The sequence below is a fragment of the Hemicordylus capensis genome, chromosome 1 (genome assembly GCF_027244095.1).
Source record: "Hemicordylus capensis ecotype Gifberg chromosome 1, rHemCap1.1.pri, whole genome shotgun sequence".
NCBI classification, from domain to species: domain Eukaryota; kingdom Metazoa; phylum Chordata; class Lepidosauria; order Squamata; family Cordylidae; genus Hemicordylus; species Hemicordylus capensis.
Window position 1 is genome coordinate 385,675,318 of NC_069657.1, and position 15,089 is coordinate 385,690,406.

The 15,089-nt window shown below is 41.7% G+C and overlaps 1 protein-coding gene across 8 annotated transcripts in view; it reads left to right on the plus strand.

Annotated features, from left to right (window-relative positions):
- Positions 1-15,089, plus strand: part of WDR64 (WD repeat domain 64) — a 150,844-nt gene that overhangs the window by 69,142 nt on the left and 66,613 nt on the right. For all 8 annotated transcript variants that reach the window (XM_053301157.1, XM_053301153.1, XM_053301174.1 and 5 more), the window contains 2 exons: positions 9,503-9,629; positions 14,647-14,795. In XM_053301157.1, the coding sequence (XP_053157132.1) occupies positions 9,503-9,629; positions 14,647-14,795 (276 nt within the window). The remainder of the gene's footprint in view (positions 1-9,502; positions 9,630-14,646; positions 14,796-15,089) is intronic.

The window sequence follows — 15,089 nt, forward strand, 5'->3', positions numbered from 1 at the left end:
GAATTAGTACTGAGCACCAACCCACAACGTTCTATATTCATGCCCATTACCAAATAGTTTATGGTTAGGAGAGCTGCCATGCCTTCACTGGGAAAGTATCATGGAGAACCAATGATTTTCTTAACTGAGAATAGAATTCTGGGACTTAAAACATCATCACTGAGGGCTGGTTGAGTCTGCAGATCTCTACCAGGCATGCAAGTATTGCCTTCCAGATTGGTAACACTAAAAGGAGAGGGACGGGCACATAGAATTACTCAATCTGACTTCCCAAATCTGAAGACTACCTTATAAATTCCACATGAAAAAACCCTCTGCATTTCTAGAACAGCTGTAATAAAAGCTCTGAGAGATTTTGTGACACTTTCACAAGTGATGTCAAGCACACTTTTAGCCTGGAACATGTCACTTGTGTTAATGGATTCATATAAAAAAGAGACACATTTTTAAAATGGAATGCACATTTTAGCCATTTACTTCTGCATTCCTGTTAAGGAAAATGCAAAAGCAACTTGTTAAGCATTACTTGTGAAAATAGCCAACACTGCTCAAGTTAACAGTCCTCCTACAGTTGCCTTCACCCTCAGAGGTGAGACTGGTAGCAACTAGAGAAAGGGCCTTTTCAGTGGTGGTGCCCCATTACAGAGCACTGTCCCCCACACGATAGACTTGTCTCTCCTCTGGTATCATTTAAAGAAGTCTTAAAGAAGTTGGTCGTCTATTCTCCATGGCTTGATTGGTGGCTGCTGTTTGTTAGCTTGTTTCCTGTTTTGTGTAATCTTGGGCTGTTTATATTACTGAGTTTTTACTATTGTTTTTATTGAAAGCATTGTGAACCACTTTGGTTATGTCTTATGGAAATGCAGACGGCCAGACTAACATCATGCCCATGGAAGAACGTTTTGCACACATGATGAGAGGGAGTGATTTTTGCTGATCCCACCTTCCCTCTGCAGCCACTTCTGCTTCCCAGAAATGTATCCCTGAGGTCCCATAATCCTCAGAGACATAATTTTAGGAGGCACAGAGGACTGCAGAGGAAAAGATGGTTGAAAATTGCCGCTTCCCCACTGTACATGAAATGTTATTCCATGCATGGTATTAGTTTGAATGTCAGTCCTATATGCATATTTAAAATGAACAAAACAAAACAACTTTGTTAAAAAGGAAACAATTCTACCAAAACTAAGCACATTTAAGGCAATTGATTTCAGCGGAAGAATCCATGATGTGTTTAATTCTTTCTCATCTAAATATATGGGACTTAAAAGTGATTGCCCTTTGTTCATTCAGTTTCCGTTCCCAGTGAATGTATTCTAGATGATTCCTGTACTGAGCATTAGAGGCAGAAGCCCTTTTCAATAGAGTGAAACCAGAATCAACCTTTTGGTTTTCTCTTATGAAACTGACAGATGTCATGTTCTTCTTTCTTCTTCAGTTTTCCATCTTGTTGCTAGAGGGAATGATTTAAAAAGCAATTACTTTTAGAAATCACTGACTTTAATCAGTTTAATCTGTCCTCTCTTTACAAATTGTAGGAGATTCGAGGTCAATTTCATCCTGAGGGTGGCATAAATGAATCCCAAATAGAAGGATGTTTAGACCATGTGATAATGCAAACTTCAATTACCTCATTACCCAATTTGTTATTGGCCTCTGTTGGATCAGTTAATGCCTTTGTAAAATTTGATAGCCACAAAGGGGGTGGGGGAGAAAATCAGTTTCCTCTTTAACTGTTGAATGCAGTTGGGATGTTCAGCAGGTGCTGATCTCTACATCTGTACATCAAAAACATAATTTAAACTTTTTTTAAAAATCACCTGCTTGCCCATTTCTTTTGTGGGTCGAGTGGTAGGTAGCACCCATCTTGCCTTACCACCCGACCCACTTTGGAGTCTCTATGACCTACCCATGGGGAAAATGGGGTGATTCGAGTTCCCCATTGTTTCCTATGGGTGAAACAAGCAGAGTGCAGTGCACAAATTTTGCAACCCTGCCTTGAAAAACAATACTGCAGAACAGAAGCAGCACACACAGTCGCTCCCAGTTATGACCCTGTCTTTACTTGCAGCAGCTGCCACAGCACAGCCAGGGGCGTTCTTACCTGCAGACTTGGGGGACCAAATCTGTAGCCTCACAGCCCCCACTGTCTGGGGGGGGGGGTTCCAAATCACCCACCCAGCCAGCTGGAGCTGTCTTTTCCTGTATGTCACTGCTGCCACACCTGCTGCCTGCATGATAGAAATGTGTAGGAGAGGATCTTAATCAAGGCTTTGCATTCCTGCTATAGGAGCTGCCTTCTAATTGAGAACAGACTGTCCATTGGTTACCCAGAATTTGTTGTATCATGTGTTCCGCCCCTACCTCTCAACAGGCTCCACAGCATAATCTGACTGAGTGTGAGCCAAGTTTAAAAATCAAAGAAAAAAATATTTTCTTGAGGCAAGGTGGTGGTGGTGGTGGTGGTGGTGGTGGTGGTGGTGATATTGGTGCAGTTTCTCTCTTCACCAAGGCTGGGCTTTGCTGTTTTTGCACATTTGTGCAAACCAACCCAATGTGAAATATAATATGCAATGCAAAATATGGTATGTGCAGGTCTGTGGGAAGTATCTTCTTCATAATTTAAAAACAAACAAACATAAAACACAAAACAACCCAAAAGGTTCCCAGTGTTCCCTGAGCAGGTTCTGATGTAAAAAAAAAAATCATGCATTCAGTTAATTTAAGTGCCAGGATTCTCAGTGTAAAATGTGGTATGTGCAGGTCTAGGAAGTATCTTCTTCATATTTTTTATTTTAAAAACAATATTTTGTTCAGTCACATTTATTGCAATATTGCAAGAGAAAAGAAAAGCAACTACAACTTCTTGCCTGCATTTCTGAATGATGGGTCCTCTTTCCTACCGAGCCCCCAGGTTGCATTTAACAACCTACTTTGGTGTCCCTAGGAGTTACCCATTAGGAACATGGAGAAACAATTGGGTATTTTGAATTTCCCAATTGTTTCCTATGGCCAGAACAGTTTTGTATTGCAATTTGTGATGCATTTTGTAACCCTCCCTTGAAAAACAATGCAGAAGCACACAGTAAAAGAGAATCTGTCCCTCCCAACCCAGAACACACATTTCAAACATAATCAAAAAATGGCCCCAAAAGAATCACTGACTCAGAATCCACTGCCAGCCACAGTGCCTGTGCTGCAGTAATATCATTGGCAGAATTTACTCTCTCACACACAATTATGACTCCTTACATTACTTCCTAGCATTGCAAAAGCTGCCACAGCGGCATCCTTAGCAGCAAGCATAGCTATATGCTCTGCTAGAGCAACTTCAGTGACATTTTGACTGAGTGCACTTTGCAATGCAGATTGCAGAGTAGACCAGAGCAGCGAGTGAAGCAGAAGTTACTCTCGAGGTCAGACATGTTTTCATCACAGCAATCACCAAGAAATGAGAGAGAGAGTGCGCTGCCACTGTCCATTTCTCACCACAACACTATCTCACAAACAAAACAAACCACAACTCAAGGAAAGCAGACATCCAAGTTCTGCCTCTGTCAATCTGAGATCCAGCAAAACCAGGTAGTTATAGCAGCAATAGAACAGCATATTATACTCAGTGCTGAAAAAGAAAACTACAAAATCAAACCTACTACTACTACTATTACGAATATTTATATACCACTTTTCAGCAAAAGTTCCCAAAGCGGTTTAGATAGATAGATAGATAAGATGGATCCCTATCCCCAAAGAGCTCACAATCTAAAAAGAAACAAAAGATAGACACCAGCAACAGTCATTGGAGGGGAAGTGTGCTGGGGGTGGATAGGGCCAATTACTCTCCCCCTGCTAAATAAAGAGGACCACCACTTTAAAAAGTTGCCTCTTTGCCCAGTTAGTGAGGGTGAGGTGGAAGGAAGAAACCTTCCTTCCTTCCATCCTGCCTGCCACAGAGAGACAGGAGGACAGAGCAGTCATGGTCTGTTGCAGACAATACTAAGCTAGATGGACCAATGGTCTGAGAAGAAACAAATCTTCAGGGGGGGGGCTTTTTTGGAGTGGAGTGAGCAACAATGGGGTAAGTTGAAGGGAAGGGAAGGGAAAGGGGATTATTGTGGTTTCTCCTAAATTAACCCACCTGTACAGTCCTACTGCCCAGTACCTAATCCCCTCCTCAAACTAGGCCCTATTTAAATAACTTTTACCTGACCGGGGGGGGTACATTCCAGCATCTTCTGCTGGAATCTAGTCAGGTGCTGCTCTCTGAGGAACTTGGGCCAAGCAAGCAGACACTGGGCACAACAGCTCGGGGAGGGCAGGTGGGCACCCACTCACCCACCCAAAAAATCAAAGAAGAAAAAGCTAGTGGAGGGTGGGAGGCAAAAAAACAACAACCCACCAGGGAAACAAAACAGAGAGAGCCTGGCAGGCTGGGCACCACCAGACTGTAGCCGCAGAACACGCTAGCCTAGAAAAACAAACAATGAAGTGCAGTCCAGGCACACAGCAGCAGCAAAGGTGCAGCTTGGGGCTGCAAAAGAAAAGTGCGGAAATCAGAACAGCACCCCACTTATTAAAGCAATTGGGGGCTTTCTACAAATGAGAAAGAAGAGGAAAATCCACAGAAGAAGAAAACAGTGTACAACAGAACCCAGTTAAATTCACTGGGGCTGCTGGGGCTGATAACCCCTGCTAACTTGGCAAAGAGGCACCTTTTAATGTGGTGATTCTCTTTATTTAGCAGGGGGAGAGTAACTGGCCCTATCCATCCCCAGCCCAGTACCTCCAGTGACTGTTGCTGGTGTCTATCTTACATTTCATTTTAGACTGTGAGCCCTTTGGGGACAGGGAGCCATCTAATTAAATTAAATTAAATTAAATTAAATTATATTTCTCTGTGTAAACTGCCCTGAGCAATTTTTGGAAGGACGGTATAGAAATCGAATGAATGAATGAATGAATGAATGAATGGTACAATTAAAAATATTGTGGGGAGAGCAGTTGTTGGCAATGCAAAAAATGTTGTGGGTGGGGGAGAGACAGACAGATAAGCTCAGCAGGCACTCTCCACTGGCAGGCTCCCAGACCACCTGCTCTGCTGCTGCAGTCTCTCTGATCCAATCCGCTGATGATGTTCTATTCTCAAGAGACAGACACATGAAGGCATTGGCACACAACTCAAATGCCCTGGTGGGCCAGAACCAACCGTGATTTGGGGTGCAGGGATCAAACCTAATTTCCAGTACATTATTTTATTTTATTTAACATATTTGTATACCTCCCAAAACTCAAGTCTGTGGGTGGTTTACAATAATACAGTGTTTCATTAACATTTATTTTGTAATAATGTAATAATTTATTACAATACATTATTACATTAACATTTATTTTTAGACATAGGAATGAAAGTGGAGAGGAAGAGGGTTGGAGTCAGGGGGGAAAGCAATTGGAAACGGGAATGAGAGATGGTACCAGTAGGCTCTGAATACCAGTTGCAGGGGAGTGACAGCAGGAGAGAGGGCATGGCCTCAGCTCCTGCCTGTAGGCTTCCAATGGCATCTGGTGGCCACTGTGTGAAACAGGATGCTGGACTAGATGGGCCTTGGGCCTGATCTAGCAGGGCTATTCTTATGTTCTTAAGAAGTGGACAAGCTGCTTGGAGCGGTACAGCCTACCACTTGTTCTCTGGATCCTTGCCCGACCTGGCTGCTTCGATCTAGTGGAGAGATTGTTGGAGATGGCCTAGTTAATATCATAAATGCATCACTGGGGTAGGGTAGGGTGCCTCCTTGTCTGAAGGAGGCAATAGTTAGACCTCTTCTTAAGAAGCCTACCCTGGATCCCTCAGCGATGGATAGCTATAGGCCAATCTCCCCTGGCTGGGCAAGGTAATCGAGAGGGTGGTGGCTAACCAGCTCCAGGCTGTTTTGGAGGAAACTGATTATCTAGACCCATTTCAAACTGGCTTTAGAGCTAGCTATGGGGTTGAGACAGCCTTGGTCGGCCTGATGGATGACCTTTACCGGGGAATCGACAGAGGGAGTGTGACCCTGTTGGTCCTCTTGGATCTCTCGGCGGCGTTCAATACCATCGACCATGGTATCCTTCTGGGTCGCCTGGAAGGGCTGGGAATAGGGGGCACTGTTTTGCAGTGGTTCCGTTCCTATCTCTCGGGTAGATCCCAGATGGTGGAGCTTGGTGACAGTCGCTCCTCAAAGCAGAAGCTATTATATGAAGTCCCTCAGGGCTCCATTCTGTCACCAATGCTTTTTAATATCTACATGAAACCGCTGGGTGAGGTCATCAGGAGATTTGGTGCTGGGTGTTATGAGTATGGTGATGACACCCAAATCTATTTCTCCTTTTCATCTTCAGGAAATGGCACTCACTCTTTAAATGCCTGCCTACAGTCAGTAATGGGCTGGATGAGGGAGAACAAATTGAAGCTGAATCCAAGCAAGACGGAGGTGCTCATTGTGGGGGCTCAGAATCTGAGGAGTGGGTTAGATCTCCCTGTGCTGGATGGGGTCACACTCCCCCAGAAGGAGCAGGTGCGCAGCTTGGGAGTACTCCTGGACCCAGGCCTCACTCTGGTTTCTCAGGTGGAGGCCATGGCCAGGAGTGCTTTCTATCAGCTTCGGCTGATTCGACAGTTGCGTCCATTCCTTGAGGAGGATGACCTCAAAACAGTGGTGCACCAGCTGGTAACCTCCCGGCTTGACTATTGCAATGCGCTCTACGTGGGGCTGCCTTTGTACGTAGTCCGGAAACTTCAGTTAGTTCAGAATGCGGCAGCCAGATTGGTCTCTGGAGTAACCCGGAGAGACCATATTACACCTATTTTGAAACAACTGCACTGGCTGCCGATATGTTTCTGGGCAAAATACAAAGTGCTGGTGATTACCTTTAAAGCCCTGAACGGCTTAGGCCCGAGTTACCTTAGAGAGCGCCTTCTTCTGCATGATCCCCACCGCACATTAAGGTCATCTGAGGAGGTCCGCCTCCAGTTACCACCAGCTCGTCTGGTGGCGACTCGGAGGCGGGCCTTCTCTATGGCTGCTCCGGGGCTGTGGAATGCACTCCCTGCGGAAATCCGTAATTTGAATTCTCTGTTAGCCTTCAGGAGAGCCCTTAAACTGTATTTGTTTGGCCTGGCTTTCCAGGGTTTTTAAATTTCAACCCAATTTTGGGGCTTTTAATTACTGTAAACTGTTTAATCCTATTTTAAAATGTTTTTATATTGTTTATTGCTATATTGTTTTTAATTTGTTTTAGTTTTTATTGTTTTAGTGGCTTGTTTTAATTGTAAACCGCCCTGAGCCATTTTGGAAGGGCGGTATGTAAATCAAATCAAATCAAATCAATCAATCAATCAATCAATCAATAAGTGTCTCGTCTCCAGCAGCCAACTGTATTAAGTCACTGCTTCTCATCAGCAGGACAGGAGAGGAGCTCCTCTTGGCTCCTGCTGCAGGAATATCCTGTTGCTGCAATATATTCCTACCTGCAGGCCAGCAAAAAAGTCCCCAAGGGCTAGATCTGGCCCTCGAGCCATAGTTGTTCAGGCTTGCACTTAGGTCTCTCTGCCTCCCAGAATCCCCTTATATACATTTTGAAACTCCCTCGTTTTGGTTTCCCCTCCCTTCTCCCCCCCCCACCAATGTGGGCACAGTTGCCCATGACAACACTTTATTTGTATGATAATAATCCAACCACGAAGCAAGGAGATTGCAAACCAGTCAGAAACCAGTGCCAGAAAACCAATCAGCAAGCGGAAAACAGGCCTCCATGATGGTACTCGGAACATCAAAGAGACTCTCAAAACAGGCCCTCTATTCAAAGGCCGCTCTGTTTCGAGCTTAAAACCTTCAATACTACTTGTTTTGAGTCAGAACATTTCAACCGTGAAACGTTCTGCACATCCCTGCTAAGAAGCCATATAAAGGTATTAGGCAGCCATCTGGTGCTTAGCATGAGCCCAAAGCCTTAATCAGATTAATTATATATTTGGCACAGAGCCCCCAGACTGTTAGTAATTTTAATAAATTGTATATCAAGTGAATGTTCATTGATTTGAAGCCTCTTTTAAGGCACTATTTAGGAATTCAAACAGGGTGATTGTGATCACATATTGTAATAACTGATATGCATATTGTGGCACATCTGTTCAGATCCTAGAGCATTCAAAAAACCACAGTACATGAAGTTGCTCTGCTCACATGAGCATATTTTCTTGAAGTTGTTCAAGGCCAAATATATAATTAATCTGATTAAGGTATGTGCATGTTGTGTTGTTCAAATTACAGCTACCTTTGTGGTTGGAAAGTTAAATGGATGATATGTGTGAGATGATATATGTCACTGTCATTTTTGTGCTTCAAGCCCCATCCTTAAAACAGCCGGGGCTTGGAGTAAACAACACCTTGTGAGCAGTGTTTCCTATAACAGGGATTCCCAGACGTTGTTGACTACAACTTGCAGAATTTTCAGCTGCAGTCGCCTTTGGTTGGGGATTATAGGAGTTGTAGTATCTGGGAGTCCCTGTTACAGGGAACATTTCTTGTGAGATTCTTCTCTGCCTATCCTGGCCACCCATAAAGGAGAAGTAGGCTCTAATCTTATGGATGTCCCACTAGAATGGAGTTTTATCCACTCTAATCTAGCACCATTTCCTCCCTCACAGGTAGAAGGTACTTGAGTATAAGGGCCTAGTAGAATTTGAGGCAAACAGGCCAGGATTCAGGTTCTTGAATGGGAAAATGAGTATCCAAAGAGCCAGAGGTAGAAGGTATAGCTGAAGAACGCTGGTGTTCAGATTCCAGAGCGGGCAAACAAGGGAATGAGGCATGATATGATACAGTATGGGAAGGTCTGCTGATCTCCTTTCTCATGGACATGTTGCATAGATTGGGGAGCCAAGCCCAGAAGAATTATTCTATAAGGCCAGCAGGAAACCTTGGCTCCCTAGGTCAACCTGGGACTGGCTGGCTTCAGTTCCTTATTCTGCCACGGTCAGGGGAGCACTGCGGTGCAGCGAAACTCAGCCAGTCCCTCTTCCCTTATAAGGAGTCTCAGTGGTGCAAGGAGCAAAGCACCTGGGTCCCACTGCCAGAACCCCTGTTTCAAGTCTGCTGTCTCCTTCTATTGACCTGTCTTGCTGCTAACCTTCTGGGTCAGGCTTTTCGATTCTCCAGCTTCTGCTTCTCCCATGTGGACCAGTCACTCTCATGGGGCTATTGTGACAATAAAAACCCTGAGCTCCATGGAGGAATAGCAAGATATACCTGTGAAGAATAAAAAGGAACTTAAAGAGGGTGAGGAGCAAGCTCCAGATGCAAAACTAACTTGCAGATCCTCTCACTCATCCAGGCTTCCTTTTTTTATATCACACCAGAATCATGATTGGAAGAAGTGCAACTCACTTGTGTTTCCTGTCTGTCCATTTTTTTGGTGGCATGTAATTATTGTATATAAATATACCTGTATCCTGATTTTCCTTCAGATTTTCAGAGTGTGGGATATCCAGACACTTTCACTGTTGCAAGTTTTTCATGATTCCTTAGGGGGACCCAGAGAGGCCCAAATCTTTGCTATGATATTTGACCATAACCATGGCACACTTGTTACAGGTAAGTTTGTCTAATTTGTGGTTGGCAAAAATCTTTCCTCCCTTTAAATATAATTTTGATATGCTATTAATGATAGAAAGGAAATGTATGGTCTTCCAATGGTGGCTTTTAGGTGAAGAGGACACACAGAAATCTTTAGAAATAACTTAGATCTTTAAAGAATTAAAATGACCCTATCCTATAATAATAATAATAATAATAATAATAATTATTATTATTATTATTAATTATTATTATTATTATTATTATTATTATTAATTAATTAATTGTTGAGATGATAATAATAATGGTAAGACGTAACTTTAATAAATCTATACCGGATCGGTCGTCGCCCAGGTCAACAAGGACCGCGCCAGGTGCTGGAGTCCCTGGACATCTGGTGGCAAATGGGCTACAGGACTCAGGATCTTCAGCTGAGCAACCAGGGCTGAAGACAGCAAAGTTACTGGAAGAAACATCACTTAACCAATAAAAATATACGAAAAATGCCAACAAGGAAATAATGATCTATTACAAGTCTAGTCCAACTAGAAGAGGTTATTTAAAAAGAATGTACCAAATTTGGAAAGAGAAGCATCCAGATACAGAAATAACAGAACAAAGGCTAGCAGACCAGAGAAGATACATAATAAGAAATAAAGTATTCACAGGAGTTGAGCTGGAAGAACTGCAAAGAGCAACACAGGCTCAAGATATGGAAGAAGAATGACCACCAACTGAAGCAGTTGCTCAGGCGCAGGTGGAGGAGGTGTTGGAAATAGAGGATACCACCATTGCTGAACTGTTTCAAAATCAAAACCAGGCAACCTCCCGTTTGCCTTCACCTCAAAAACCCAAATGCCATTTAACAGAAAAGCAACAAGAACTAAAGCAAAAAATAACTGAGCACATGAACCGAACAACCACCAGGATTCGACTTCCAGTTCTAAAAACAGTTGCCAATAAACAACTTGCTCAGGTATTAAAAGATGTCAATGCTGCACTTGCAGAAATAACAACCAAGAATTTGCAAGAAACAAACCAACTAATGTACAGTGCAGCAACAATAACAACACAAGAGCTCGGATATAAGATCAATTGACCTGTAAAAAAACAAAGTAGTACATCATCTAAATGGAAGATTAGATTAGAAAATAAAATCTCCAGGCTTAGATCAGATGCTAGTAAATTGAAAGATATGAAAGACAAGAAGCTGAAGAATGAAAACACCAAACAGTATCTGATCCAAAAATAGCACCTAGATTCAAGGAAAATTAGAGAGTCCTGGAAATAATAAAGCCCGAACTACACAACACAGGCAGAATCTCCCTTTCCAGTTGAATCAGAGACGTTTCTACCAAAGCATAGAAGGAAAAACCGCAAGAAACATAGGAACACCAAATAAAGAAGAAACAGTGCAATTCTGGGGGAAATTATTGGACAATCCAATAGATTATAATAAAAAAGCAGGCTGGGTGAAAGAGGTCGAAAAATGTAACCAACAAATGCAAGATCTAATAATAACACCAGAATTAATAAGTGAAAGAGCAAAGAAAATTAAAAATTGGACTGCACCAGGCGACGATGAACTGCATGGCTTTTGGCTTAAACACCTAACAAGCCTTCATAAACAACTATCAAAACAGTTCAATCACACTTTGCAAGGAGGTAATATTGAACAATGGCTAACAACTGGGAAAACTCATCTCATCATAAAAGACCCAGCAAAAGTTGCAGTTCCAAGTAATTATAGACCGATAACCTGTCTGCCAACCATGTTCAAATTATTAACTGGAATAATAGCAGATGAAGTGATGCAACACTTATTAACTAACAAACAGCTTCCAATTGAACAGAAAGGAAATTGCCCGAACACCAGAGGCACAAAAGACCAGCTGCTGATTGACAAAATGATTTTAGAAAATTGCAAGAGAAGAAAAACCAATCTAAGTGTTGCATGGATTGACTACAAGAAAGCCTTCGATTCATTGCCTCACACATGGATACTAAAATGTTTAGAAACAACTGGTGTCAGCAAAAACATTCAGATATTTATTTAAAAAGCAATGAGCATGTGGAGTACACAGTTAACAATCAATGGCGAGACACTTGGACAGGTTAGCATTAGAAGACGTGTTTTCCAAGGGGACTCACTATCCCCTTTATTGTTTGTAATCGCCATGACCCCACTTTCACAAATACTAAACAAAACAGGCCTCGGATACCAAACATCTAAAACATCAAGTAAAACCAACCATCTGCTGTACATGGATGATCTGAAGTTGTATGGAATGTCCCAGTCAGAAATCGAATCACTGCTAAACACTGTCCGTATATTCAGTAGCGATATAGCAATGGAGTTTGGACTAGACAAGTGTGCTGCATTAATAATGAACAGAGGAAAAATAACAAAAACAGAAGGAATAGAGCTGCCTAATGGAAACAAGATCAAGAACCTGGAAGAGAAAGTACATTACAAATACTTGGGCATTCTCCAGGCTGATAACATTGCACACACTGAAGTTAAAAGAAAAATTGGAAGTAAATACATCAGAAGAGTTAGAAAAATCCTCAAGTCCAAACTCAATGGCGGGAACACCATACAAGCCATAAACACCTGGGCTATACCTGTTATCAGAGACACTGCAGGAATAATAGACTGGACCCAGGCAGAGCTAGAGACGCTAGATCGTAAGACCAGGAAAATAATGACCATCAATCATGCTCTGAACCCCCGCAGTGATGTCGATAGGCTCTACCTCCCTCGCAGCTCAGGTGGAAGAGGAATGCTGCAAGTCCATCAAACAGTAGAGGAGGAGAAAAGAGGCCTTGAAGAATATATCAAGGACAGTGAATAAGATGCACTTCAAATGGTCAATAATGCAAAACTATTCAACACCAATGAAAGAAAGCAGGCCTACAAGAAAGAACAAGTCAAGAACCGAGCAGAAAAATGGAAAAATAAGCCACTGCATGGTCAATATTTGCACAATATACAGTAAGTGGAAAATCAGACATCACCAAGACCTGGCAATGGCTTAAGAATGGCAACTTGAAGAAAGAAACAGAGGGTGTAATACTGGCTGCACAAGAACAGGCACTAAGAACAAATGCAATAAGAGCAAAAGTCGAAATATCAACCACAAACAGCAAGTGCCGCCTTTGTAAAGAAGCAGATGAAACAGTGGACCACCTAATCAGCTGTTGTAAAAAGATTGCACAGACTGACTACAAATAAAGGCATGACAAAGTAGCAGGGATGATACACTGGAACATCTGCAAAAAATACAAGCTACCTGTAGCCAAAAATTGGTGGGACCATAAAATTGAAAAAGCTGAATAAAATGAAGATGTAAAAATATTATGAGACTCCCAACTGCAAACAGACAAACATCTGCCACACAATACACCAGATATAACTGTAGTCGAGAAGAAAGAAAAACAAGTCAAAATAATCGAAATAGCAATACCAGGGGATAGCAGAATAGAAGAAAAGGAAATAGAAAAAATCACCAAATACAAAGATCTACAAATTGAAATTGAAAGGCTGTGGCAGAAGAAGACCAAAATAATCCCAGTGATAATTGGCGCCCTGGGTGCAGTTCCAAAAGACCTTGAAGAGCACCTCAACACCATAGGGGCCACAGTAATCACCATCAGCCAATTACAAAAAGCAGCTTTATTGGGAACAGCCTATATTCTGCGACGATATCTATAATAACAACAGCAACAACATTGACAATAAAATTCTGGCATCCCAGGTGCTTGGGAAGGACTCGATGTCTGGATAAAACAAACCAGTCTATAACACCTGTCTGACTGTGTAAAATAATAATAATATTACATTTATATCCTGCTCTTCCTCCAAGGAGCCCAGAGCGGTGTACTACATACTTGAGTTTCAATGCCCCATCAATATCTGTACCTTTTTAGATGGATTTTGATCTTATTTATTTGTATTATGGTCCTAAGTACATCTATATGGAAATAAGTACTACTGAAACCAACATAACTAACAATATTATTGTTGGGGTGCCAGATTCTTCTCCAAAACCCAATGTGAAATATTTAAATATGTAGTCCGATTGAATTAGCTGCACATTTTCTCAGCTGTTTGCATTCCAGGTTTGCTTTCTGTTGAGCACACAAGGATCCTTGAAAAAAGGAACATGACTCATGATATATGAAACAGAAAAACAGATTCCCTCTTTCTTCCCCGCTCCTTCCTCCCCTCCAAGGAATGTGAGCAATTTAGGTTTTGCCGCTGTTTGACCAGAGAATTAATCATTGCAATGTAATAGACATTTATCTACACAGAAAGCTTTCATTTTTAATCTGCTTTGGCTCCTATTAATTGCTATAGACAAATATTAAAAAGAAGATGAGCACTTCACCTTCATGCTTAGTCTGAATAACACTACAGATGTATCCAGACAGCTTTCTTTTTTATATTTATTGCATAATGTAATATTAAGCCTTCAATGCTGGCAATGGAAACTGGGGGGAAAGGAGGCACATAGATTTGGCACAGTGTTGCCCACATTGATTATGTTTATCTTCTCTTTGGAATACTTGGATTATCATGGGCCCTACATGATTTGTGAGTTTCAAGTGTACTAACTCAATCTGATACCAAACCTGACATCAGGAAGTGCCCTTTGAAAGCACCTTTGTTCTGTCACTTGCATCATTCTAGATGTCTTTGAACATGGCAGTTTCTTATGCAACATACCTTGCAAGCTGGGTTGTTGTTGTTTTTCTAGTGTAGGATGGATACAGGACAGGAGCACCCTGCAGCTGCAACTGCAGACTAAAAATTGCAACTGCAATTTAGTCTGATAAGGAATTTAAAAATATTCAGTGTATACACTAAATACAAGCAGTATTCAGTAGCAAAGAGACACCAAAGTGTTTCCTGAAGATCTGGCTAGCAAGCATGATAATTAATTTGAAATAAATAATTTACATGTTTTCCAGAATGACTGATGACTTGTTCATAAACTATTTTCTGCGTTTGTCCGTGTTTTATGGTGCACAGGATCATCTGTCATTGATATTTATCCTCTAACGCGTATGATACAAGACACGAAACAGGTCCCCCAGACACATGAAAGGAACATCAATGTGCTGGTTTACAACAAAGCCTTCCACCAAGTTCTTACTATCTGTTCTGAGTCTATTGTAAAGGTGAGTATAACTCTTGTAGGGGGTCCTTCAAATACAAAGACAAAGAATCTGCTCCAGTATTTTGCACAGATAATTTAAGAGCAATTAGGCAAACGTTACTGTTGTTTACTGAATTTTTAAAGCTATCTGGGACTTTAATTCTTTGAGGGACTGGTAATCCATGATAAACAGTGCTTCAGATGATGATGATGATGATGATTTTATTATATGTTTTATCAAGCTTTTTAAAAGATTCTCAAAGCAGTTTACATAGATAAAAGAATAAGAAAAAGAAGGTGGGTAAAGTAGACATTT